At 34.5% G+C, this 27,731-nt stretch overlaps 3 protein-coding genes and 1 pseudogene across 3 annotated transcripts; 2 read left to right on the forward strand and 2 right to left on the reverse strand.

Annotated features, from left to right (window-relative positions):
• Positions 1-4,253: 4,253 nt before the first annotated feature.
• Positions 4,254-9,759, reverse strand: LOC107604825 (developmentally-regulated G protein 3). The gene is made up of 10 exons (XM_016306524.3): positions 9,524-9,759; positions 8,736-8,789; positions 7,847-8,020; positions 7,158-7,229; positions 6,736-6,795; positions 6,028-6,137; positions 5,500-5,799; positions 5,142-5,333; positions 4,822-4,873; positions 4,254-4,705 (listed from the first exon to the last, which is right to left on the reverse strand). The coding sequence occupies exons 1-10, from the start codon at positions 9,563-9,565 to the stop codon at positions 4,655-4,657; spliced, it is 1,107 nt and encodes a 368-aa protein (XP_016162010.1). The 5' UTR covers positions 9,566-9,759; the 3' UTR covers positions 4,254-4,654.
• Positions 9,760-12,463: 2,704 nt separating this feature from the next.
• LOC107604824 (shikimate kinase 1, chloroplastic) lies at positions 12,464-14,026 on the forward strand. Its single transcript, XM_088491830.1, has 7 exons — positions 12,464-12,578; positions 12,684-12,771; positions 12,939-13,021; positions 13,111-13,240; positions 13,321-13,399; positions 13,537-13,601; positions 13,740-14,026. The coding sequence occupies exons 1-7, from the start codon at positions 12,508-12,510 to the stop codon at positions 13,788-13,790; spliced, it is 567 nt and encodes a 188-aa protein (XP_088347956.1). The 5' UTR covers positions 12,464-12,507; the 3' UTR covers positions 13,791-14,026.
• Positions 14,027-14,556: 530 nt separating this feature from the next.
• Positions 14,557-18,668, reverse strand: LOC107604822 (large ribosomal subunit protein eL6z). Its single transcript, XM_088491829.1, has 7 exons — positions 18,208-18,668; positions 17,459-17,535; positions 17,265-17,362; positions 15,876-16,325; positions 15,572-15,678; positions 15,001-15,182; positions 14,557-14,907 (listed from the first exon to the last, which is right to left on the reverse strand). The coding sequence occupies exons 4-7, from the start codon at positions 16,133-16,135 to the stop codon at positions 14,752-14,754; spliced, it is 705 nt and encodes a 234-aa protein (XP_088347955.1). The 5' UTR covers positions 16,136-16,325; positions 17,265-17,362; positions 17,459-17,535; positions 18,208-18,668; the 3' UTR covers positions 14,557-14,751.
• Positions 18,669-19,707: 1,039 nt separating this feature from the next.
• LOC107647254 (4-hydroxybenzoate polyprenyltransferase, mitochondrial-like) lies at positions 19,708-27,225 on the forward strand (annotated as a pseudogene).
• Positions 27,226-27,731: the final 506 nt, after the last annotated feature.

Below are 27,731 nucleotides of genomic sequence, written 5' to 3' on the forward strand. Positions count from 1 at the left end.
GTTGTCTTCTTGTTGGAGTTGAGGACATTCATCAGTGTAGTGAGAATAGCAAGCGCATATTCCACACACTCTCTGAGGGACTATTTGTTGACACTGCTGCTGTGGCGGAGGCGGAGGTTGTTGTTGATTCAGCTGGAGCTGCTTTAGTATACTGGTCATCTCTCCCAAAGTCTTGGTGAGGGCAGCGGTCTCACCACTAGAGGAAGCTTCTGCCATAGCCCTGGGGTGATGATTCCTTTGATCTGCATTTCGCGTAGACTCAACTAGATCGGTGATCAGTTGCCACGCTTCTGTCGCCGTCTTGTACTTCGTCAGAAAGCCATTACTCGCAGCATTTAATAAGCTCTTGTCTCCAGGCTTCATGTCTTGGCTGAAATAGCTTATCAACACCAACTGTTCAATCTTGTGGTGGGGACATGAGTCTAGGAGATTCCTGAAGTGCTCCTAATACTCGTAGAGGGTCTTTGATTCACCTTGAATGATATAGGAAATCTCTTTCCTCAATCTATCTGTAACCTCTACTGGAAAGAACTTGTCCAGGAATTCCCTTCTGAGCAAATCCCAATTAGTAACTACAACTTCTGGTTGAGTGTAGAACCACTCCTTTGCCTTTCCCTCAAGAGAAAATGGGAAGGCGTATAGCCAGACGGTAGTCTCATCAGCACCATGCCATCTAGTAGTTAAGCAAGCTGTCTGAAAATCTCTGAGGTGCTTGATAGGCTCTTGAGCAGGTAAGCCATAGAACTTGGGCAGTAGATTGATCAGAGCAGTCTTTAATTCGAAGTCTGCACCCAAGTTCGGATGACGCGCTTGATATGGTTGCAGTGTAAAATCTGGAGCTCTCGCTTCCTTCAGCGTGATTTTCCTAGGCTCTGCCATAGTACCTGCACTCAAATCAACAGAAGATGCGTCAATAAAATTAACCAAAGAGAAATTAGTTTCTTCCTCGAATGACTCGTTAGACCCATCCTCAGACAAGGCTGGTGAATTGGGTAAAACCCCTTCACCACCCTCGGAGAATAACCGACGCCGAGCTCGCCTAATACGTGAGATAGTTCTTTCGATCTCAGGATCAAATGCGGCTAAGCTCGGATCCGGTAATGATCATGTCATTCAATGAAAGAAACATATAGCTCATGGTAATAAAATATAAAAAGAAAAATGCAATTATGTAAATAAAATAATATTATTTACACCAATCAATAATTTAGCACACTGTTGCAACTCCCCGGCGATGGCGCCAAAAATTGACGGGCAGAAAATTGCCGATTAAGAATTTATAATAAAAATAGCGTCGCGAGTACAGTTCTTAACCAGCGAAAATTCCACTTATCAATTTAAAAAGGATGTCACAATTCAGGATAAAATACTGGGAGTAGAATTCCCAGGTTGTTTCCCAACGAGTTGAAACAAGGTGCGAATTATTGATCAGGAATTTTTCTGAAAAATTTTTAATGTTGAAATTAGAAAAATAAATAACTGAAAATTAAAGCAAGAAATAATAACTGGAAGTGTTATGTAATTGAAATTAAAGACCTTGGCTAGGAGAAAATTAATTAGAGTTTCTATCCTTGTTGGAATTTCCAAGTAACATAGTAAAAGTTGTTGCTTCCAATTAGTTATCCTCTTGCAGTTGCAAAAGAAGGTTAATTGGGTACATTAACTCTGATTCAGAAGTCCTAGCCCCTCCCTGAGAAAGGACTAGAGTTAGTGAAAATGGAGTTAGATAACAATTTCAAAGTTCAAATTACTTGAGTTTTCCAACTCAAGGGATTCCAATTAATTAACTCCAAAACCAAGTTAAAAGCTCTACTCTATTAACATGAATGCCATTTTCACAAACATATAAAGGGAATAGAAAAGAGACATGGTAATTAAAACTAAATTAATAAAACTAAAATTTGTATTGAGAAATGACTTGAAGAAAATTAAACTGACTAATAGGATTAAATATAAAAATGGTTCATTGCATTAATAAATTCAAAATTAAGAAAATCCGAACATGAATTGGAACAACTAATGAAAAATAAAAGAGTAAGGTAATAGAAAAGCAAACTAAATGGTGACAATTTCAAGTGAAGGTAGTAGCAGCTCTCTCTAAATCCAATCCAAAAGCGAAAACTATGAAAAATGCTAGAACCCTAGAAGAGGTAATGTTTTCTCTCTAGAATTCAAAACTAAAACTAAAACTAAGTGAGAATGAAAGTGTGTCTAAGTCTCAGCTACACCCCTGCATCTATTCTGGACTTTCGGGCCTGAATCTGGGTCAAAAAGGGGCCCAGAAATTGCCCTCGGCGAATTCTGATATGTAGCACGTGACGGCCTGTCACGCGTACGCGTAACCCACGCGTACGCGTCGATGTGCATTCTCTTAGTCACGCGTGCGCGTGCTTCACGCGTGCGCGTCGCTGCTCGCCTAACAAATCTTTAATTCCTTGTGTTCCTTCCTTTTTTGCATGCTTCTTTTCCATCCTCTAAGCCATTCCTGCCCTGTAATCTCTGAAAACACTTAACACACATATCACGGCATCGAATGGGAATAAGAGAGGATTAAAAATAGTGAATTTAAGGCCAAAGAAGCATGTTGTCAATCATGGCATCAATTTAGGAAGAAAAATATAAAACCATGCATTTCATATGAATAAGTATAAAAGATTGATAAAATCCACTCTATTTAGCACAAGATAAACCACAAAATAGTAGTTTATCAGTTATTAAAAATTTTTCGTAAACTTAATTATGTAAGATGTGAATGTTTCTATGTAGTCAACATTTAAGTAATTGATTTTTTAATTTAAATTTGTTAAGACTTAAATTAAATTATTAAGTTAATGATGTATTTGTTGTTAGTTATTTAAGTAAATGTTTTTATATAATCTAACTTATGAATGAGATGGGAAATGAATATTGTTATTAATTATTTAACTAATTAATTTTATTTACATTAAATTTATATACACGTTTAATAATTTGGTTACGAATTTTTTTATTTAGATATTTTTATTTAAATTAAATTAAACAGACAGTTTAATAATTTAATTTTTCATTACTTAAGTAAATATTTTTATTTAAATGAATTTACAATGTAGATGCATGTAATTATTTTTTAAATTAGTTGATTTATAATTTAAATTAATTTAAAAAATAAATTTTTCTCTTGTATTGTGTCCAGATCTAATGTATGATAGTGACTGGGACAGATGACAAGGCCGAAATTGAGTGCGGTGCAGCAGAAGATACCGACATGATAGCTCGACTGGAGTCTCTGGATTTTACTACAAACTCCTCCTCGTCATCATCTTTAGAAGAACCGCTCTCGTTACTATCTGCAACATACTCATTGTATAAGTCCTCACCATCAACGTCCATGTCTTCCACTGGATTAGCCACATGTATTTGTGGAGGTGTGAAAGGTGGGTCATCCTGCACAAAGTCCGACTACTCAAATTCACCGCCGCCGACATTACCAGAAAGTTCAATCACTTCTTCCGCCATGTTAAATATTAGGTGCACATGCTCGTCATCATGGAGACAAAACAGACAAAACCGAAAAGCTCTGTTTTTTATCGATACTAGCATCCTATACCCCACCCTTCTGATTTCTTCTTCCACTACCAACGAGATTACTCAATATAGACTCTTCAGCTCACCGAATACGTAACAGAATAAATTTCTTACACTCAAATATCACCTCATTATGACTGTTTCTTATATGATAGTTGGGATACACAACCAAATATCTACTGCTACTAAACATTTTGGTTTGTTTTCGAAAGAAAAAAGTAGAGAAGAAATAGTAAAATGTTCGGTAACGAATACAAAGAATTACATGTTATTTTAAATATCTCATTTACACTATACACATTATAATTATTTTCGTATCTCATTTACACTGCAGTATTAAACGAAATAAGATAAAAAATACATTTTGATAAAAATGCTACAAATTATCTATTTCGGTAAATAAAATATTTATTTTATTTATTTAAAAAAAAAATCCCAAAGCCAGACTAAATTGACGTAATTTTTTAAAAAGTTATAATCCGTTAATATTATTACGAGCTAAAGTACTAATTTTCTTGAGGAGTGCTAAAGACTAGCAGAATTTGTAATGTTTAACCATCAATTAGCCATCATCAATATTTTTAATAGTGTGAGATGAGATTTAATAGTATAAGATTAATTATTTTTCTTTAGATGGTTAAATACTGACCAAATTTTAACAAAAATGCTGGCCTCATAAACTTTCTCAGTTTTCTTTCCAAAAGCTATATCAATATCAGTCGTACTATTTGACATGGATAAAGTTTGTCTGTATCTTGTTCAGAATGTCCAGCAAAAAACATACCAACATATCCACCTGAATCATCTATCTAAACAATTAACATGTTACAAGAGCAGCCCCAAATATCCACCATTTGTATCGGCATAGTTAAAAAGAGACATCACAAACTAGAGTTTTTTAATTACATCTCCGGACTGAAAATACTCAACTCCCAACTGAAAAAGTAAAGTAATTTGAGTGTGATTTAACCACGGGGAAATCACGAAGAGATCTTCAATCACTGCTTGTAAGTCTCAGTTCCAACTCATGCCCCTGTTATGTTTCTATAAGATATCATCTTGAAGATCTTGCAACAACACTTATAACTTCTTATACCTTCTTGATAATCTGAACCACGTCTTCATCTTCAAGTTCATGCTCCTGGTATGTAACAGCGTATTACACTTAGTATTAACATTTACTAATAAGGAAGAACAAAAGTAGAAATACAACTTTTGCGGGGGGAGCAAATAAGTGGAGTAAATTGAGTAGGTTACCTTGCCAACTCTTTGAGGCTTATGCTTCGCACTTGAACCCCAGACCAGAGCACTGCATCATTCAGCAAACATATAAGCATTGGGTGAATGAAAGATACAGGCGAGGGAGGAGGAAAAAAGAAAAAGAAAAAAAAAATGGAGGCAAGGGGATCGGAATGGGAGTGTGGTGATGGGGAGAGGAGGCATGTTCATTGTTCTGTTTTATGATGCAAATTTAGGTGACCATGATTCAGAACATGTAGTAGCTTTTAACGCATACATGGAAAAGTCACAAGACTTCATGAATAAATAAAGCTTCAAGATTGGGAAAGGATGCTCACTACTTAAACTGTTTAAGCATATCCTTGTGAATGCGATTGCAGAAGTCCTCAACTGTTCTTCTTTTAGATGACAATATTACCGGGTCCTCGTAGTCAGGATTCATCCCTTTAGGTTTAGTATAAATACGAGTTAAATTGAGATATTCCCAAATTTTCTCCAGAAGACCATCGAGGTTCCACTCCAGGTGTGCACTAAAGAATAGTCAGAAAAACATATAACTTTTATAAATAATGATCTATAAGTTAAGGCAACTATGGAAATGGAACAAATAACGATCATTAAAAATAAAATGCTTCCTAGGGGAAAAAGGTTTGAGATATTTAGTATACAAGACCAATGATCTGAATGAAGAATTACCTGATTGGGCAGTAATGAGGTAGCTTATCCAATATCTCTAATTCCTCAAGTGTGATCTGATCAATCTTGTTCACAACATAGATGCAAGGCATGTATACTCTACTTCCCTCGATAACATCTATAAGGTCATCGGCAGTAGCATCATATCTGAGAGTAATATCTGCATTGTGAATTTTGTACTCACTACATATAGCCTTCACAGTGTCAAGATCCAAATGTGTGTTGGTAACCGTTGAAGTGAGGTTGATTCCACCTTTATCTTTCTTCCTAAAAGTCAGATTTGGTGGCTCTTTATTTAACCTACAGTCAATCAGTAAACAAGTTAATCAAAGAGAAACAAAGTAAAGAAGCTTCTTCCCGCATTTTTTATTTATTTATTTTGAGAGAGAGAGAGAGAGAGAGAGAGAGAGAGAGAGAGAGAGAGAAAGAGAGGGAGAGGGAGAGGGAGAGGGAGAGGGAGGGGGAGGGGGGGTAAGACAAGTGGAAACTTGCATACATGACACGAGCAATTCAAATACAATTGGTTACCTTATACCAAATCCCTCCAGCTCTTTTTCTATAAGCCGCTTATGAGTTATTGGCTTTATGGCATCGAGAACAATTAAAATACAATTGCAAGTCCTTGCAGTACTGATAACCTGCATTTGCCAAGCAATATATAAAATAAAAATGTGTCTTTGCCACTTCCCGAAGTGTGAATGTGCCAAGTTGCATGGTGGATCATAGTTATTAATTGCAAATCTATATGAATATACTTATATTAGTTGAACAACAACTAAGTATTAAATATTTTAAAATACAAGATTCAATGCTCGTGCAGAAACTTGATGGAATGAAGTTTGCGAAATCTGAATCAATCTTCCTAAATATGTAACAATCATGTATGGTTCTGAAGACAGTTTCTGCCAGTGGAGAAAAAGACAAAAACATAGCTTACAATTATACACAGTTCTCTAAATACTGCCATTAAGAATCAAGAACCTTTGAAAAACAATTCTGCCATATGACCAAATATAAAACCACAGTTTCTCTAGACACTGAAATGTTTTCCATTGATATCACCACAGCATTCAGCAGAAGATCAACGGAAAATTTTTTACAAGTTTCACAAGGACCTTTGATTACATAGTTAATTACTTACAAAAGACGTGATTTGGCTAATCAACATTGAAATTTTGTTGACATATATTATACTAAAATCTACTTAAAATTGCGATTAGAACAATTTTATTTTACCTGTCTTCCTCTACCCTTTCCATCTTTAGCACCCTCAATAATTCCAGGGAGATCCAGCAACTGTCACATGTAATTAAATAAGTACATCACAATTTATCAAAATAGTAAAATGTAGGATGATAAAGTTGCAAGCAGACAAAATCAATCATGATACGGAATCTTAATTAATCAAGAGGTGCAAGTGCAACTAGATTTTGCTTTAAGTAACACAAGTTTTAAAGCCACAAGCAGAATATCTTGACCTTGATAAGTATTATAAGTGAAACCTAAGAGAAAGAAATATGGTTTTATTTACTATGGCTCCGCAACCTAGTTGCATTCATATGATATCAATAACAGTAGAAAACCCTCTTATGAGGGATTTTTCACCAAGAGCAAAGATGAAAACATCATCAACATTAAGCTTTCTAATATTGTGGCACCTGAATTTTAGCTCCACGATACGTTATCACGCCAGGGATGCAAGTTAAGGTTGTAAACTCATAGGAAGCAACCTACACAAACCAAAACAAGTAAAAGTCTTCAGGAAACTCTTTCACATAAGCTATTAAGCATATTAGATAATTCATAATTGTAATGCTGCCCGCTATCTTTTAAAATAAAAAAGGGAGCATCTGGTTGACACGTGAATAGACGCCAATGACCACTATTATAGTGTCCAAAGCAAAGAATAGTTGACAAACATCGTGAATGATAGCAAAATGTAGAAGTTAAAATAAGTAACAGCTCATTTATACCATTTTATAATTAATCAGATCAGATGATTAAAAAAAAATAGAATGAACTCGAGATATAAATGGTGGGCCACTGCAGAAGGTCCCCGCGGATTAAGATCTCCTAAGGGTAGATGTACTCAGCCTTACCCTGTAAGCAGAGGGGTTGATTCCAGATAAAAAACCTTGATCTCAATATCATAGGCCAACAACCTTACCCTAGATATGACATGCACCTATCCCATTCAATTTTATTTTATTTTTCAGAAAGAGAAAAGGAAACATCACTTGCAATATTTCAAAAACATGGTAGAACTCATAGAAGTGAAACACTGCGATATGAATAAATTAAATAGTGAAGATGGCAGTATATAAGACTCATAGAAATACATTCCTACCTCTGAGAATGTCCCAGTCAATTTATTCAGTAGAGTAGATTTGCCAACTGAAGGGAAACCCACAAGACCAACTCTTGAATCACCACTTTTAGTAACATCAAAACCTTCACCAGCACCTCCAGCACCTTTTGATGAAGGAGTAAGGAGTTCCCTCCGCAGCTTTGCCAGTTTAGCCTAGTACCAGAGTGGCCATATGCTTAACAATATTAAATTAACTAGCAGCAAGAATAGAATCACAGAAATACAAAAGTAAAAGATAACAAGGAAAATAATTCTAATAAAAAATAATCTTATTGGTGGTTGATTCCAAATCGAAGCAGAAGTGAAAACACCCATGTAGCCTTCAATATCATATATCAGAAAACTTTCAAACAAAGTATCCAAGTTAACAATAGGAGCCCAAGGCTGATGAAAAAACAATTCAAATATTCTCAACTTATATTTTAATGTTTTATCCAAATCGGAATACGTGTACGAGCTACATGCACCCAAAATTATAAATAAATCAATATGTAAATCAGTAGGAATCTTGTATCCAGCAACAGCTAGAAAGTGGAAACAAGAAGGCCTATTCCAAGAGCAGAATGAGCTTAGCCTAATAATACAACTTCCAATTGAATTTCAGGGAAAGGGTTTGAGTCATGAGTCATGAACCAGAAGCACGTCCAAATGCAATCTCTAGAGCAATTACTCCTACAAAATTCTACCAACTCATTCAACATGACCCAATCATTCCAGTGCTTGGATGAAATTGATCACTTTCTGTCCCATATCCCATCTACCAACTCATTTAACATGACCCCATCATTCCAGTGCTTGGATGAAATTGATCACGTTCTTTCCCATATCCCATCTAACGATGAAGCACACAATGCAGAAACATGTTTACCTTCAGCAAGCCCAAATGATGAGCAGTAGCCTTGTTCTTTTGCGTTCTTGCCATCTGCAGCATAAAAATGACAATGATCATACTTGAAATAATAACTACAATGGAAATACAGCTGCTGCTTTGAACAATCAATACAGTTCCTCAGTTCTTGATTACCATATGCAGGGAGTAAAGGAAACAAAGCACATGCACAGAAATAATATGAAACCTTATCGTAGCTGTCAATCTCTCAAACTCAATCTATACATATTCAACCAGAATTACGACTTAAGAGGTATCTGCAGTATTAGTTGTTTTAGTTTTAGCCTAAACATAAAAACTTCACTTATTCTGAGTAACAAGGAATTTATTACAATCCCATCTTACTTGATGCTTAAATATTATTGAATGTAATCACTAATCAGACGAAGTTGCAATATGTACTGAAATATGAACTCCAATGAAAATAGAATTTAGGAGTTTCTGGCGAGAATAATTCCGATTAAGGAACATTAATCACAATTAAGCACAGCTTCTATTCCAACTCCAGAAATGCATAGAGCTTCTTAAGAAATCATATTAAGTATAAATCATTTGTATTAATAACACCTTAAAACTGGATCCTAGGATATGGCTTTAAAATTTCGTAATTCGTAATCAAACGCTAGTAACCCTACTACTGCAGAGGAAAACAACTTATGGATTAGTTTGTAGTCCAAAAATGTTTACGAATCGAGGCGTGCAACCAAGTTCCGTTGAGAATACAATGGAAGGAAGGAAGGAAGCATTAGAGACAAAGCATAGGGTACCTCATCTTCGATATCCTTTATTTTCTGCATCACGGTCGCCATTGTTGAAGGATGAGCTCAGAGGAAGAGAAGAAAATAGTTTCAGATGAATCCTCTTCAAGTATACAGGGATGATTAATGGTTACTCTTTTGCGTTGTGATGTGTCGTGTTTGCAGAGTGCACCAATGCTTAAAGTAAGACGGTCCTAGGGTAGACAAGACTACTCTGCTCTCTCTTTTTTTTTTTTTTTTAACATAAACTACTCTGTCCTTCAATCAGAAAATATATGCGCCGTTCCCAATATGGGTTGGGAAGCCCATAGGAAGGTACAGCCCAATTCATAGCGAAAATGTTGGTTGGGCTAGACTTTTTCCTGGTCCAGTGGCAACTATGTTTGCCTTATGACTAAAATGTTGATATATGAAATTTATGAATCTCTAAATTTTGAATTTTAATTTTAAAAAGTAAAGTGTAATTTTTTATTATTGAATAGTTTTTTTTTATATTTTTTTTGGTTTTATTTATAAAATAAATGATAAAAGATCACTTTTTTTTTTTTTAAGTAAAATTCAAAATTTAGAATCTAAATCCGAAATTTATGGAAGAGAGGGAAAGGAATGTGTATGTTTTAGGGTATAATTTGACCAAAAAAAAAAAAACTCATACTTGCCGCCATGCGACAGAAAGAAATATTTCATTGCATCCAAATAATTAGTTGAAGTGGTAAATCATGGTGCCTCTTATTCTCTTAATGGATGAAAAATTTTTAGGCTTTGTTTGGATATAGGAAAGAAAATAAGAGGAAAAAAATGAGAAAAAAAATAAAAAGAAAAATAAAATTATTTGTGTGTTGTTTGGTTGAAGAGAAAATGAATGGAAAGAAAATAAAGAGAAAATTTTCTTTTGTTTAGATGAAAAGAAAAGTGAGAAAAAAATCATAATGGTATAAAATTATATTAATACCCTTATAATTAAGTAAAATATAAATATTTTTATTTATTTATATTTTATTATATTTTATAAATATTTAAAATATTATAATTTTATCTAATACAGATATAATGTTTAAATTTAAATCTCTATTATAATAATATATTAAAATTATTAAAATTAAATTTATATTGACAATTATTAATAATAATATAACTATAGATAATAATTGTAAATACAAATAAAATAATCTTTCTCTTTTTGTTTTCTTGCTTGGAATGGATGAAAAAAATTTTTGGTGGGATCCACACAAAAATTTTTCTTTTCTCTCATTTTCTTTTTATCATTTTTCTTTCCTCTTATTTTTTTCAAGGTTTAGAAAACTGGACCGGTCATCAAAGTACTCTAGTCACTAGTTCATTGATCTAATCGGTCCAACTGGTGGTTCAACCGAAAAAATCGTTTTAGAATAGAATAATAAATAAATTATAAATACACATCCTAAAATATAATTATAGTCTAATATAAATCTTAAAATATCTTCGAAATTTAAAATACTACATAAAATATCATCAACCAAATACATATGATCTTATCAAAATTCAAACTCAAAAGTTAAGTAGTAATAAAAGCATATCTAAATGAGGAGTGCTACACATACAAGTCATTTTTGTTTACAAGTCTTACAAGTTGGGCCTAACACGCGCGTTACTGAACCATCTTCGCGTGTTTCATCTTCGTTTCCTTTTTAAGAAGCGTGAAAATGGCGTGAATATAAATGACTTGTATGATTTGTATGGAAAAGTGTTCTCTCTTTGCCTTCGATCTCCTTCTGTTTTTTTTTTATTTTCATGGTTTCTGAAATCAAGCTTTGAAATTGTTTTGAAGATGGTGGAACTTCAGAAATACACCCGAACGATTACAAAAATACACCCAAACGATTACAGAAATACACCCAAAGGATTTAAGAAATACACCCAATATAGGGAGAGACAGTATATTTCTTCTTGAAATCAATACACCCAAAGGATTTAAGAAATACACCCAAAATTCATTGAAGTACACCTTATGCATAATTCAGAACTCTTTCTCTTTTTCCTCCTCATCTTCTGCTGCTTCTTCTTCTTTAAAAACGATTTCAGAGCTTGATGTCAAAAAATAATGGAAATCGAGAATAACGAAGAAAGAAAACAAAGAGAAAAGCACGTAAATGAAGAAGAAGAATAGGAAGAGGAAGAAGAACATGCAGCAAGAAGACGAAGAAGAAGGAGAAAGAGAAGGCAAGAAACGTACCTTGAATAATGTTTCTTCGTTTTTTCTGGTGATTTTGATGAAGGAGAAAGAGAAAACGAAAAGAGGAGAAGAAATTTCAATAAAAAAAGAGGGAGGAAGAGAAGAAAAAGAGACACGGAGAAAGAAGAAGAAGAGGAAGAGGAAGAAGAAGAGAAAGCACGGAGAAAGAAGAAGAAAAAGAGGCACACAAAAAAAACGTGAAACGGTGTGTTTATAAATGACTTGTATGACTTGTATGGAAAATCTATTGTATGTGGAGAATTACTCTATCTAAATATTAAATCCCGATATAGCTGAAATTAATAAAAATTGCTTCTTGATTAATACTATTTTCCATAACTGAAATTAATAAAACAGATATGAAATTAAAAACAACCACAAGCCCACAACACAATGAACATTAACAATGAAAATTAACAGCATGGAAAATTGAAAATTAACCATGTTCATAACCTAAATCAAAAGCCAAACACAATGAAAATTAACATCATATTCCTAACCACAACACAAGACCATATCAGCAATTCCGCCTACAACATTTCTACTTACAGCATTTAGCCATTTAACAATATTGCAAAATAGAGTGAATTTCCACTTTTCAGCATTAACAAAACAGAATAATAAATTAACAATTACAAAGTAACAAATTAAAATAGAGTAATAAATTAACAATTACAGAGCAGCAAAAGTATAAAACACTAAATTGAAGACTCAAGAAATTGAACAGAAATCGAAGTTCCCAGAAATTGAACAGAAATCGAAGGGTTCTGAGATTGCAGGAATGATGGGATCTGGAAAGACAACTGTAGGGAAGATTCTGTCACAAGTGCTTTGTTATTCGTTTTTTGATAGGTTGGTACTGACTGTAATTAAGATCAGAAATTATTTCAAGGGAACAATATATGTATATAGTTCCGCCTCAACATTTTCTGTAGCAATCTTTTTTCATGGGACCAGCGATACATTGATTGAGGAGGAGGTTGATGGAACTTCAGTAGCTGATATATTCAAGCACTATGGAGAGACTTTTTTCCGTGATAAAGAGGTCAGTTCAAAAATATCTTCAGTTTATGCGATATAAATCTCCTTACCTTTGTGTAATAAGGACACTTGTTATTGTATCATATCAATGTTTATGTGATTCTTTTGTTGTTTTATTATTATTATCACAATATAGCCATTCATTTTCTGTGGTTATTTTCACGGTTGCAGACTGAGGTGTTGCGGAAGTTGTCAATGACGCATAGACATGTTATATCCACGGGCGGAGGTGCTGTTGTGAGGCCTATTAATTGGTATACCAATTTAATCTTCATGTTAACGATGAACTCTTATGGAGATTATTGAGTCTTCACTTATACTTAATTATATGTGGAATTGCTAGGAAATATATGCACAAAGGGGTTAGCATATGGTTGGATGTACCTGTAGAAGCATTGGCTCAGAGAATAACAGCTGTAGGAACTAATTCTCGCCCACTTCTACATTCTGAAGTAGGAGATGCATACACTAAGGTAGTAATCAATATGAATTTGATCACAAAGTGGAGCAATTGGGATCAATATTGATTTTACACTTTGGATTTAATTTGCAGACTTTCATGCGTTTGTCTTCTCTTTTTGAAGAACGAAGCCAAGCATATGCAAATGCCAATGCCAAGGTCTCCTTAGAAAGTATGGTTCTCAATAATATTATTTCTTCTTCTCTAGTACCTTACTTAAATATGTGGAAATATAGCACTAGAGTAACATAACTATCTCATGGTATGCTTCCTAGAAAATCTGTATATGATTATTGTGTTATTTTGCAGATATAGCAGCAAAACTGGGCCAAAAAGATGTATCAGATTTGACTCCAACTGCTATTGCAATTGAGGTCATGTCACTTTCTGCCTTATTACCTTCTGATTCCTAAACTTAATTGTTTGCTCTTGATTACATACAATTGAAAACATTAGTAGAATTACCATTGGAACGCTTTCACTTATCTGACTTGAGGCTGTGTATTTCTCAGGCTCTGGAACAAATCCTAGGCTTTCTAAAGAGTGAAGATGGATATTGCTAGCTCAAGCTGGTTATAATTTCTCTTCAAACCTCATTTAGTGCAGGAGAATATGCTTTTCCTTTGTGTTTGGAAAGAATTGATGTAATGCGGCACCAACATGGCACATATTTAATGTTCATGCACGATTAGTGTTACATAATTTGAGAGGAACTGGAAGCAGCAAGTATTCAGTATATACAGTTTTGATTTTTTGTTCCATTATAAACAGGCGCAAAGCACGTGCATTGTGATATGATATGGTTATATCAGCTCGTGGTAAAGTGACCCTAAATTCATTCTTTTCTACTTGGCATACACTGGTGTTCAATTAACATTATCTGTGGTAAAGTGACCCTAAATTCATTCTTTTCTACTTGGCATACACTGGTTCAATTAACATTATCTTGTCCATATGCGCTTATGTTTAACTGCACTCTCCAGAGATGAACAAATTTATTACTAGTTCATAAGCTTGAACAATAATAATCTACTTAACTAATTATCCATACTAAGCATACCAAAACTCTCTTTTAAAACCTTTTAGGTAATATTAATATATAATTCCTCTTGTTTGAGAATTTGGATTAGCAATTACTTTCTAAGAAATGTTTGGAACTTTGGATTACTGTCTAATAGTTAAGGGAAGAAAGGAAGAAGATGCTAGAACAAATATGCAGAGTGCACCAATGCTTAAAGTAAGACGGTCCTAGGGTAGACAATAAAATGAAAAAGAATAATTTTCAAAACCAATGAGAAGATCTTCTATGCTTCCTTTTACTATGCCAACTTTGAAGCCTAAAAATCATCAAATGAATTCCCACAAATGCAAAATTGAAGACAAAATCACTGGACCAATCTGTTGATAAGTAACAACAACATAAAAAACACATCCGCAAATGTCTATTATCAAAAGACAACAATTAGATCCAAGTCTTAACACAAAACAGAATATCAAAAAAAAATTCTAAGACTCTGCCTTCCTCTAGAAGACTAATTCATGAGGCTTCTGGCCTTGCTTCAAAGAAAACCTAGCACCAAGGTAAAACTTCAAGTCTGGAACACTCTCTATGGCTTTTATCAAAGCAGAATCAACAGTCTTCTGGTCATCCTTCTTGTCTTGAGGGAGGGTCTTCTTCTCCTACATTTGAAGCAAGATAGCACATAAGCAAATGCTGATAAAAACTGCAAATGCCAGAAAGACAAATAAAACAAGAAATTTATACAAACTAACCTCTTTCTCGGACTCAAAGAACTCGCCTTCTCCCTTCTTTTTCTTTTTCTGGACTTCCTTTGAAAAGTATTTGTCATCGAATTTCTCCACGTTACAAGCAGACACATCTACTTTGGTTGATGTGGCAATAACATACGACTGATTCACACGTCTCAACGGAACTCCATTAATCTTGAAGGGTCCTGAGGAAACAAGATACATAAGACCAGAGGAGAGAAAAACTTCATTAATCCGCTAGCTTATTCGGACACAAGTTATACACAACACAATGGAAAGCAATATTAAAAGAGAAAATATTGTCTATGCGTTGAAATCCAAAGCTTGAAACTGCAATGGACAACTTAATTCAAGAACTAACGTGATAGCACTTATAATCCCGCATTCAATTAAGTGACATAGGGGAGAAATGAAGCATCATCCACATATCAAAAAAAAAAAAGAAAGCTCATCAAGCAAAATCGGAATAAACAAAAAGCCAATGTTCAATATGATTTAAAACACTATTTTTCACTACAAGTCCGAGACAATAACATAAACAGAAACTTCATTGAGGATAATGAGCAAGAGTTACCAGAAACAAGAAGCAGCCCAGAAGGAAGCTGCTTGAGGAACACAACTCTCTTCCCCTTGAATCTTCCAGCAAGAAGAATCAGCACTGTCCCAGGAGTAATGCTAGCCCTGAAAACGTGACAAAAAAAAATGAAACATATAAGATCAATTGGATCAATAATCTAACCCTAAGATAGGTCAATCAATGTACAAAAATAGTAAAATTAAATAGCCAAGAATGCCACCATCCCAATCTAAATTCTCATTTCAGATCAAGAATTTTGTTTATCACATTTGACATCGAAAATTAGAAAAAAAGAACAGACCTGAGTTTGGTGGGTTTGGGTTTGTGCTTGTTGACAAGAGGAGTCTTGACATCTTCAGCAGGATAGAACTTAGGAGGCTTTTGAGCAAGGGCCTGGGGCTTAGGCTTGGGTTCATGGACGGGGAACTTGCCACCGTTCTTAGCCTTTATGGCCCACAAACCCCTCTTGTGGTACATCTGAGACCGAGAGTACTTCCCGATCCCCCGCACCAGTTCAGGGTTCCTGCCAACCTTCCTTGCTGCTCTCTGCTTCGGCGCCATTGCTCTCGTTCTTCACTCCACTGCAACGCTTACTTCTCCTCCCACAAAACCCTAATTCTACTTCCTTTGCTATTATCAATTATCTTAGGCTATATATTGCGCTGTGCCTTACCCTTGTAGACACATAAACCCAATAACTAGGCCCAACTTGTTTTTATTGTCTTGTTTGCATCGTAGCTCGGCCCAAATTCTTGTCCAAAAATAAAAAACTAATGTAGTTATATTATACTTCAACCGGATCACTTGACCAAAAAAAAAAAAAAAAAAAAACCGGATCAAAAAACCCTGTTGTTCAAAAAAATTCAAATCCGGAGTAAATTGTGAAAATTTTTATTTATTCTATGGTGTAGATCAATTTTTTTCTAAAAATATTATTTGTATATTAAAATCAGTCATTAATTTCAGCCATTAATATATTTATGTATAAATATATATAGTTTAATTTATTTTTAATTTAAATTTATATTCTAATATATATTTTATATTAGTGGTTGATTTTGATGTACACGTAGTATTATTAATTTCTTCCTATACCATATCTTATATACCATTCATTATTTTCTTTTTGTCTCTTTTCTTTTCCTCTTTCTGAGTTGGATTTGTTGCTGAAAATCATTACTTGAGATTATTTTCTGGGTAGAGACTCATAGTCTTATTCTTAGAATTTACTTGTAATATTAAGAGTTGATTTAATATTGAGTATTAACAAACACAGACAATATTAGACTATTTATATAATCATATTTATGGATTTATTTCTAAATTAGTTGAAGTATGTTTTTGATTAGTTTGTTAAACATTAATTTACTTATTATGCTATATTTTGTTCTTTTGTTCATTTAAATTAAGAAAATATTTTATATTAATTACTAGTTTATTATATATGTTTGCATCATTAGTTATGTGATTTATATCTATAAATTAATACTTGATTGTTATTAATATGTCTGTGAAAACATGTATTTTAATTTTTTATTTTAATTTTTTTTATAATTTTATATTTTTATTTAATTATAATTAAATCAATCAGGTAAACGAGTGACCACCGTTAAACTAATTTTTTAAGCACAACATTCAGAGGCTTATATCATTAATCAAAAGGAAATACCACATTCTATCCATATCATACCTTGTTATTTGCAACAGCATGTTCAGCAACTAATTGAATGGAATCTGGAGATAAAGTTAGGAAAAAGCCAGCAATGTAGTAATACTTGGCTTTTTCAACTGTTTACACACAAAACATGAACAATAACAAATGTCAGTCATCAGGACTATTCAGATATAGAGATATAAAGGGGTCCAAACAAATAAACTGGGTACCTAATGCCCAATTTTCTGGTCTTTTCAAATGCTCAGACTTGTAGCAATTAGCAGCTGCTAAGTTGGCAACAAGTGACCTATATTTAGAAGCAATCAATAGAAAGCTTCAGATAATTGTCTTGCAATCAAGCACATATAAAGCCAACTACCTATACACTTTGACTCTCCTTCCACTACCATCATCATCATTCATCAGTTTATTTATATATGGCATTGGAAGGTAGCTACCTTACTCATTCAGCAACAACCAACATTTGATTTGATTTCCATTTTTAGCATTCAGTAACAACCATTACAAAACAGCAGCATAACAACAACAGTGCCATAACAACAACAGCAGCTTAACAAGTTATTAATCACAAATTCCAAATTCAAAACACTGATCAGTGATCACACACTGCCATAACAAAACAGCAGCATAACAAGAACAGCAGCTTAACAAGTCACTAATCAGAAATTCCAAATTCAAAACACTGATCAGTGATCGCAAAATCACAGTGCCATAACAAAACAGCAGCATAACAACAACAGCAGCACAACAAGGGGAAAAGAACAATGAAAGACACAAAAGAAATTAGCAATCCTATTCCTGTTTCGTGCATTTAATTACTCACAAAACAAAACTCAAGTCCACCTGAATTGTTAATTTAACCTTGGTCTTATGGAATCATAAATAGGAATACATTACATTGCCCTTTCTTCTAAAATTCAAGCAAAAACAAAAAGGAATGGTTTTAGTAGTTTAGTACCTGTTTCAGCATTCGAACAATGTACATTGTTTCAAAACTCATGTTATTCTGTTGCATTGTTCTCTAAGGAATCCAGTGAACTTTAGGGCTCCCAACCCCACAACCTCCACGCCCACTTTTCGCATCACTTTGCCATTTAAAACCGTAAAACAAACATTTCAGACAAATCCCTGACTGCGACAGATGGCGACAAACAACGGCGACAACACGACGGCCGCCGAGCTGGAGGAAGAAGCGGTGCGCCTGCGACTGGTGACTGCGAACAGGTCGAAAACTTGGAGAACTCCCCTGACTGTGACGCACGAAGACTCGAGGAGACAAGCCCCTGACTGCGACGGACGGCGGCAAACACGGCTCCTCCCTGCGGCGGTGGTGGCGGCTAGGGTTTTTCCCGGGTTGAGGCAGGGCGTGTTCTGCTCGAAGGAATAAGGAAGGAGATGGAGAAGCGCGTTTTGTTTCTCCATTTGTTAGATAGGATACCGTGTTTCAATTTGTAGCTACACTGTTAGTGATGCGTGCCACATGTTTGATCAAAGTTCTTAATGAGTACTAGAAAATATGCTGCTTTTCTATTTTATTTTATTTGTTGATATATATATATATATATAAAATTACTAATTAAATATATTTGAATTACTGCGAGCTTATTGGTTATATATATAAAAGAAAATGTAGGTCTTTGATCTCTGTACTCTCTTTCATTTCATGCTCTGGCTCTGTCATGTGTTCTTTTGTATGAGGAAAAAAGGAGATAGAAATGGAAACAAACAAAAGAAACATGTTTTCAAGAACTGAAGAAATGAAATGATTATTTAGAATTGAGTATAGAGAATGGAAATAGAATATGTTTCCACAAACAACCATACCCTTAGATTGCCCCTTTTCTTCATTTACATTTTCTTTAACACCAAACATAGTTTATTTTGGGAAGATCAATTTTTTCCACTTATAATATTGATATCCTAGAGATGCATCAAACATCACATGAACATTAACTTGCATATTAGACAGTGTTTTAGTAACTGAAACGTAATGTTTTCCCATCATTTGGTTATTTAGGCCCAACTTACATTCTTATGTTTGAATGTTATCTTATTTTGAAGCAAATGACTCCATGTGGTACTCTATAATTTTGTTGATGAAGAAATTATTAAAATGTCATGTTAAAATTTTTGAATCCTTCTAGTGGTAATTAGTTTAGTTTGGTGCATTCTATTATTATTGAAGAATTTGAAAATGTTCTTGAAGCTCTATTGTTTTTGTTTTCAGGATTTTGTAAGTTAAATGATTTCTGAATGAAGGCTCACCCCTACATGAAGAGTGATATGGAAGAGTTGGATAAGCTTTTTTTACTTAATATCCAGTCAAGATGTGGGTCTAAAAGTTTAATATAACACTGAATTTTTGTTGCTCCTCCTCCAACAGAATGCTTACAAGCCTTTGAAACGAGTAGCAACAAAGAGACTATCTTCCCCTTAACTTGTTTGCTTTTGCGAAAAAATGGCGTCAACTTTGATCTATCGTGCTTCACGTAGGTTTCTCAAATATTCTTTCCCTTCTTCAGGCCTCTCCATAATATCATTCCCCTTCCATCTTCAATCCTTTAATCTCCACTGAACCATCTATAAGCATAAACCACAACTTCTATCCTTCACTCTGTCCATTTGGGCAATCCCACCATCAGGATTCTAAATTTGAGTATTTTAAAACTGTTCGATCTCTCTCAAATTTTCAGCTTGTTCAGCACATCTCTACATCACCTTCAAGTTTAAAAGAGGGGTCAAAGGGAAATAAGAATCAAAGTGGCAATGTGAGTAAAGCAAATATCTCTTGGATCGATTTGTACTTGCCTAGGCAGGTTCAGCCCTATGCACAGCTTGCTCGCCTAGATAAGCCCATTGGGACATGGTTGCTTCTATGGCCTTGTATGTGGTAAGTGTTCTATTTACTTGGCCTATGGGTAAATGCCTTGTCTACAAACAAGGACAGTCCAGTAATTTTATTATATGAAATTGATTGCTAATTGGAAATATATGTTACACTCTTTGAAATAGTAATGAATGAAGAAATTTTAAAAGAAATGATCATTCTATCGATTTGTAATTTTGTTCGTACAAGTTAATTTATGGTAACCTGGTTATTGAGTCTAAATTAATATTCTTTATCTTCTTATTTAAGTCCACAAGATTAGATAAGTTAAAATTGTTATTTGTTTATCGTTAGTACTATAAGTAGTTAAGCACCATCCGTACCATACATATCCACAAGAAAAACCTTGCCTTTCTTGTTCGTTATTTCTGTCCTAAAACCAGTCCAAGCTGCACCCCTTGAATCTTTCCTACTGCATTTGCATACATATGTATGGATGTACCCAAGGGTTGTGTTATGCAGTCAACTACGAATCTTTATGGCATGGATCATAGAACTTTGTGTATATCTTCAAACATAATACATTTTATTTTGTTTTACCTTGTCTTAGTATTTTCTGTAAAGTGCTTCACTTACAACCTTAACAATATGAATTGAAAATATATTTTTTTGTGCGGACCAGCGAGAGGTGTTGCCTTTTCTATATTACATCATGCCTGGAAGTTGTTTCTCTCTCTTTTATGCATTCCACTTTCTAAATTCATTCTTGTTTTATTTTATTTAATAACTTATTTATTTTATGTTTCTAATTTCGATGCTTAGGTCAATTACGTTGGCTGCAACTCCAGGACAGCTGCCTGATTTTAAAATGTTGGCATTGTTTGGATGTGGGGCTTTGCTTTTGAGGGGTGCTGGGTGTACTATTAATGATCTCCTTGATCGTGACATTGATACAAAGGTAAATAGTTTTCTTTTATATTTTTATGTATTGAGAGATACTGAAATCGTTATTTCATGTTGTAAATTAATTTTTCACAAGTACATGTTATTAGCATAGTGTGAATGTTTAACTTATATTATACATTTGATTTAAGTTAAAAAAAATAATTTGAAAGCTTAGTCATGCCAAGTCTAGTGCCTTGGTACTTCACATGGCCTGTAAGTTCATGTATCTTGCATTTGAAGGTTTTTCTTTTTACTTTTTCTGGTTCATTTTCATCGTCCCTGCCCTATTTCTAATATGATTCAAAATATAAATCTATCAATTTACTTGCATGAAACATCCCTTCGATTTTATTCCTATGACATCACATTTCTTATTTTGTTTTAATGAGTATTGAACATGTTGACTAAATCAAATCAAAATCAAATTCTTAATTTCTTTCCTGAATCTTTTATGTAAATAGAATTAATTATAAATCTTTTCCTTTTTGGGTTTAGCTTAATTTTAGGGATTTTATGATTAGAAATCTTTCCTTTATTTTAGGCTAGTATTTTTCCTTTCTTTCCTATTTTCTAGTTATTTCTATTTCTGTAATTCCTCTATAAAGAGGCTGATTCCCTATACATTTGATAATACAATACATTCAAACACTTCAATTTGGTATTAGAGCAGAATCTCTGCACTGTACCTCTGATTTATAGCTATGGCTGACAGTTCCTCAGTCATTAATCCTGAACAGAAGGAGAACACCACTCCTACTCCAACTGCTCATGAGGCTGAAAAATCATCATTGAGTAAGGAATAGGTTGAGCAGCTCATAAGGTTGTTAAATTCCAATTCTGTGTCTAGTACTCCTAGTGGTTCTTTGGCTCAAACAGGTAATTTTAGTATTCCTATGTCCCTTAACTGCACCTCAAACTTGAATGCACCATGGATTGTTGATTCAGGTGCATCTGACCATATGACCAGCCTCTCCCCTTTATTTAAAACTTATTCTCCTTGCTTTGAAAATGAAAAAATTAGAGTTGCTGATGGTAGTTTTTCATCTATTGCTGGAAAAGGTACAATTAAACTGTCCAAAAACATTGACCTAAGAAATGTCCTACATGTACCAAAGCTTTCTTGTAATCTTCTCTCTATTAGTAAAATCTGCAAGGATTCCAATTGTGCTGTGACATTCTTTGACACTCATGGTATTTTTCAGGACCGGACTTCGGGGAAGGTGATTGGCAGTGCTAAGATGATGGATGGGCTTTATCACTTTGAGGATATTTCGGAGGATAAAATAGCTCAAGGATTTAGTGGTATAAGTTCTATGCCTATAAAGGACCAAATAATTCTCTGGCACAATAGACTAGGACACCCTAGTTTTCCATATCTCAAACACTTGTTTCCAAGTTTGTTTAAAAATATTGATTCTTCCTTACTTAAATGTGAAAGTTGTATTCGTTCAAAGAGCCATAGAGCTCCTTATTACTCTCAACCTTATCATGCATCTAAACCCTTCCACTTGATTCATAGTGATGTATGGGGTCCATCAAAAATAACAACTCAATTTGGAAAAAAATGGTTTGTAACTTTTATTGATGACCACACACGACTATGTTGGATCTATCTCATGCATGAAAAATCTGAGGTTTCTAAAATTTTTCAGTATTTTTCAACAATGGTAGAAACACAATTTGACACAAAAATTTCAATATTAAGAAGTGATAATGGCACTGAATACTTTAATAAAAATCTTGGTGAATTTCTTCAAAAGAAAGGTATTCAACATCAATCTACATGCCCCAATACACCCCAACAAAATGGCATTGCTGAAAGGAAGAATAAACACCTTCTTGAAGTAGCACGTGCCATTATGTTTGAGGGTAATGTTCCAAAGTATTTATGGGGAGATGCTGTTCTAACAGCAGCCTATCTCATAAATCGAATGCCCACACGTGTGTTAAATTACTGCACACCGTTGGATACTTTCAAAAAGAATTTTCCAGCAAACAGGTTGCATTCTGACTTACCTTTAAAAGTATTTGGTTGCACTGTGTTTTTACATACACCTTCATATCGAAGTAAACTTGATCCAAGGGCAGAAAAATGCATTTTTATTGGCTATTCCCCAAGTCAAAAGGGTTATAAATGTTTCAATCCACACACCAAGAAAATTCATGTAAGTATGGATGTTACTTTTTTGGAACATGAAACATTTTTTCAAAAAAATTCTCTTCAGGGGGAGAGTCTAAGGGAAGAAATTTTTTTGCATGAACCTTTACCCACTCCTATCTTACATATTGAGGATACAACTTTCACTAATCAAGTAAATTCTGAAACAATTGCAAAACAAGATGTGAAAATCAATTCTGAAATTGTGCCAGAATTAGTTGGAATCCAAACAGGAAAAGAAATACCACAAGAAAAGGAGCTTCGGTGTTATGTTCGGAAATATCCCAAGAAGACTAGAGACCAGCCCATCATCTCTGTACCAACCCAATCTGAAAACCCGGAAGACGGCCCAACTGTAGTACTTCAGGAACTTCCAGGTAAATCTGAAATTGTCACTTCTAATAATAATTTGCCAATAGCCCTTAAGAAAGAAACCAGAACCTGCACCAAAAAGATACTTAAAACCAGCACCAACCATCCTATTTCCAATTATGTCTCTTACCAAAATCTCTCTAAAAAACATCGAGCTTTTACTTCTAAAATTATAAATCTGTTTGAGTCTAGGAACATAGAGGAAGCACTAGATGATCCCAACTGAAAATTAGCAGTGATGGAAGAGTGGCATGCACTCAAGAAAAATGAAACTTGGGAGATTGTCGATCTGCCACAGAATACAAAATTGGTTGGTTGCAGGTGGGTTTTTACCATCAAGTGCAATGCTGATGGAAGCATAGAGAGGTATAAGGCTAGGTTAGTAGCTAGGGGATATACACAAACCTATGGAGTAGACTATCGAGAGACTTTTGCTCCAGTTGCCAAACTCAGTTCTGTGCGGATTCTCTTATCCCTTGCTGCGAATTACAATTGGCCTTTACACCAATTGGATATAAAGAATGCTTTCCTGAATGGGGAACTAGAGGAAGAGGTGTTCATGAAACTTCCACCTGGATTTGAAGCTGAACTAGAGAGGAATAAAGTGTGCAAACTAAAGAAATCTCTCTATGGATTGAAACAATCCCCAAGAGCTTGGTTTGAACGACTTGGAATGGTGGTGAAGGGACTTGGTTATACTCAAAGCCAAGCTGACCATACACTTTTATATAAGCATTCAGCAGCTAATAAAACTGCCATCTTAATTGTATATGTGGATGACATTATTCTGACAGGTGATGATTTTTTGGAGCTAAAAGACTTGAAGGAGAAGCTTGCCAAAGCATTTGAAATCAAAGAACTTGGCTCATTAAAATACTTCCTTGGAATTGAATTTGCAAGGTCTAAGGAAGGCATTTTTATGAACCAACGAAAGTACATCCTAGATCTTTTAAAAGAGACGGGATTACTTGGTTGTAAAGCTGCTGAAACACCTATAGAGCCTAACTTAAAATTGAAGCCAGCTGAACCAGAAAATGTAATGGACAAAGGGAGATATCAGCGGTTGGTAGGGAGGCTAATCTATTTATCCCATACACGCCCAGATATAGCCTTTGCTGTGAGCATGGTAAGCCAGTTTATGCATTCACCTGGTCAAGAACACATGGATGCTGTCTTTAGAATCCTAAGGTACTTAAAAGGGTCGCCTGGGAAAGGGTTACTCTATAAAATGCATGGACATCTTCAAGTAGAAGCTTATACAGATGCAGATTGGGCTGGGAATGTCATGGATAGAAGGTCAACATCTGGGTATTGTACTTTTGTTGGCGGAAACCTGGTCAGTTGGAGGAGTAAAAAACAGAGTGTTGTGGCACAAAGTAGTGCAGAAGCTGAGTTTAGAGCAGTGGCTCATGGAATATGTGAAGCAATATGGGTAGAGAAAATCCTACAAGAACTAAAAGTTTCCATTTCTCCACCAATGAGGTTGTATTGTGACAACAAATCTGCAATTTCCATTTCTCATAATCCAGTGTTGCATGATAGAACTAAACATGTTGAAGTTGACAAGCATTTTATCAGGGAAAAGATTGAGAGAGGACAGATTTGCATTTCATATGTTCCAACCACGGAACAATTAGCAGATATTCTAACTAAAGGATTACCCAAGAAGACTTTTGATAGCATAATAAGCAAGCTGTCAATGAATGATATCTTCAAGCCAGCTTGAGGGGGAGTGTTGACTAAATCAAATCAAAATCAGATTCTTAATTTCTTTCCTGAATCTTTTATGTAAATAGAATTAATTATAAATCTTTTCCTTTTTGGGTTTAGCTTAATTTTAGGGATTTTATGATTAGAAATCTTTCCTTTATTTTAGGCTAGTATTTTTCCTTTCTTTCCTATTTTCTAGTTATTTCTATTTCTGTAATTCCTCTATAAAGAGGCTGATTCCCTGTACATTTGATAATACAATACATTCAAACACTTCAATTGAACATGAGATTTTATTTGATTTTCATACCTACCTTGGGCATTTTTCAGAACCCATTAAGCATTTTTTACTTTTTTACTATACATAATTGTATGATGCAGGTAGAACGAACAAAGTCAAGGCCTATGGCAAGTGGTCTTTTGACACCATTTCAGGGACTTTGTTTTCTTGGTATTCAGTTAACTTTGGGTCTTGGGATTCTTCTGCAACTGAATTATTATAGGTTAGTGTTAACTTTGAATAGCTGAGCCTGTGATCATTATTACATCTACATGACTACATCAAGTGTGAAAATTTGAGTATTGTCAAAATGTTGAATGTTGTGATTTGTGAACTTTTTGCAGCCGTGTTCTGGGTGCCTCATCCTTGTTGCTTGTCTTTTCTTATCCCCTCATGAAGAGGTTTACATTTTGGGTAATTAATTTCTTCAATTTTAGTCTCTTCTGAAAGATTTTATTGTTATCTTTGACATACAATCTCATTATGCTTTTTATGGCACTCGTAAATTTTTTGTTAGCCCCAGGCGGGTTGACCTTTACTTAGGGCGCTTTGTTAGGATGGGCAGCAATTAGACGAAGTCTAGATCCAAGAATAGTGCTGCCACTTTATGCCTCTGGAGTTTTTTGGACACTTGTTTATGATACAATCTATGCTCACCAGGTAAAATCAACATTACTTCCTGAAGGTTTTTCTCCTCTGTCCTGCTATTTAATTGCTGCATGATATATCCCGGTGTGGGGTGATTATCTTGACTCCAATAGTTCAGTGTGTTATGAAACAAACCATACAATGATAGACTACTTGCTACCTTCCAATACAAATTATATAATTAAAGCATTGTAAACAAAGTTCTTGGTCTATGCGTATATTGATAACCTTGCATTCAGGATAAAGAAGATGACCTGAAAGTGGGAGTTAAGTCAACTGCTTTGCACTTTGGTGATTTTACAAAGGAGTGGATTACTGGGTTTGGCATTGCATGCCTTGGTGGTCTTGCCCTCAGTGGCTATAATGCTGAAATTGGTATGTTTTATGAGTTATGACCCATTTTATGTTCTCTCTGTTTCGAGTTTTTAGAACTATATTTGGATTTCAATGGTTGTTTTCCTGTTCAACCTTCTGATTCATATTTGTGGAGCAGGCTGGCCATATTATGCATTTCTGGCAGCTGCATCTGGACAACTAGGCTGGCAAATATGGACAGTTGACCTCTCATCACGTGCTGATTGCAATTGCAAGTATGTTTTGGAAGTTTTTGTTTAAAGTTCACCCAGAAAAGGGATTGTTGCATAAATCCATGTATTAAATTTCATTTTCACTTTCCAAAGACTAATAATTCATATGGCTTTACTGCAAGCACTTGATGATATATTTATATGTCCTCAGACCTCAACAGATAGAAATCCCCCAAAATTCAGTGATTGTTCAATTTCTCTATTGATTACTCTTCCAATGTTATATTGATGGTTTCAGAAACTTATGATGCATCCACCTGTTCATTAGTTTACCATAAAACGTTTAGTTCTACACTTCTAACCTCTCAATGTTGAACTTAATGAACTGACTTTTGTACCTTTTGCTTGCATCCAGATTTAATTCAAACAAGTGGTTCGGAGCTATCATATTTGGTGGAATCCTAGCTGGAAAACTTGTATCATAGGGGTAATTTGTCTGGTTGAGTAGTTTATTCTTTTATCTTGGAATAACTTACCAAATTTGCATGAGTTATACCAATTGTCATGAGTCATCAGTCATCGCCTTAGGATACTGTATGATTTTACTTCCTTACCACATATAACAATTTTTGCCTCCAAGAAAAAGTTAATGTTTGTTTTATTATTTCTTTTGAACCAAGTGTTGTGATTCTGAAGAACTATCTGGAGTGTGCCCAAGGAATGGAGCAGCTTTCCTCCAATACACTATCATCATTACTTTTCAACAAATCCAATATTAGCCAAGTAATGTTGGGATTTTTTTTTTTTTTTTTTTTGCGACTGAATGTTGGGAAATGGTTGAATTGGAATAGCTAACACTTATATTGGACTCGAAGGGAAATGCTTAATGACAGTTGATCAATGGTTAACTAGTTGAAGTACTTGATTACTATTAAACTACTCTTCTACTTTAGCCCATGACAACAATAAAGAAGTATCGTGGCCCACAAATTCAGCCCAACAGAATACAAAAATT

The sequence above is a fragment of the Arachis ipaensis genome, chromosome B6 (assembly GCF_059453495.1).
Source record: "Arachis ipaensis isolate K30076 ecotype BB chromosome B6, ASM5945349v1, whole genome shotgun sequence".
Lineage (NCBI taxonomy): Eukaryota > Viridiplantae > Streptophyta > Magnoliopsida > Fabales > Fabaceae > Arachis > Arachis ipaensis.

What these genes read in the sequence shown, in the direction of transcription:
- LOC107604825 (XM_016306524.3), bottom strand. Translation starts at nt 9,565, where the DNA reads ATGGCGACCGTGATGCAGAAAATAAAGGATATCGAAGATGAG. An exon ending in TAAAGGATATCGAAGATGAG is followed by an intron (nt 8,790 to 9,523) that starts GTACCCTATGCT and finishes TTTATGCTGCAG; the next exon opens with ATGGCAAGAACGCAAAAGAA. An exon ending in CTGGAGGGATTTGGTATAAG is followed by an intron (nt 5,800 to 6,027) that starts GTAACCAATTGT and finishes GATTGACTGTAG; the next exon opens with GTTAAATAAAGAGCCACCAA.
- LOC107604824 (XM_088491830.1), top strand. Translation starts at nt 12,508, where the DNA reads ATGATGGGATCTGGAAAGACAACTGTAGGGAAGATTCTGTCACAAGTG. An exon ending in TGTTATTCGTTTTTTGATAG is followed by an intron (nt 12,579 to 12,683) that starts GTTGGTACTGAC and finishes TCATGGGACCAG; the next exon opens with CGATACATTGATTGAGGAGG. An exon ending in CAACTGCTATTGCAATTGAG is followed by an intron (nt 13,602 to 13,739) that starts GTCATGTCACTT and finishes TGTATTTCTCAG; the next exon opens with GCTCTGGAACAAATCCTAGG.
- LOC107604822 (XM_088491829.1), bottom strand. Translation starts at nt 16,135, where the DNA reads ATGGCGCCGAAGCAGAGAGCAGCAAGGAAGGTTGGCAGGAACCCTGAA. An exon ending in CCCAAACCCACCAAACTCAG is followed by an intron (nt 15,679 to 15,875) that starts GTCTGTTCTTTT and finishes TCACGTTTTCAG; the next exon opens with GGCTAGCATTACTCCTGGGA. An exon ending in TCTTTGAGTCCGAGAAAGAG is followed by an intron (nt 14,908 to 15,000) that starts GTTAGTTTGTAT and finishes CTTCAAATGTAG; the next exon opens with GAGAAGAAGACCCTCCCTCA.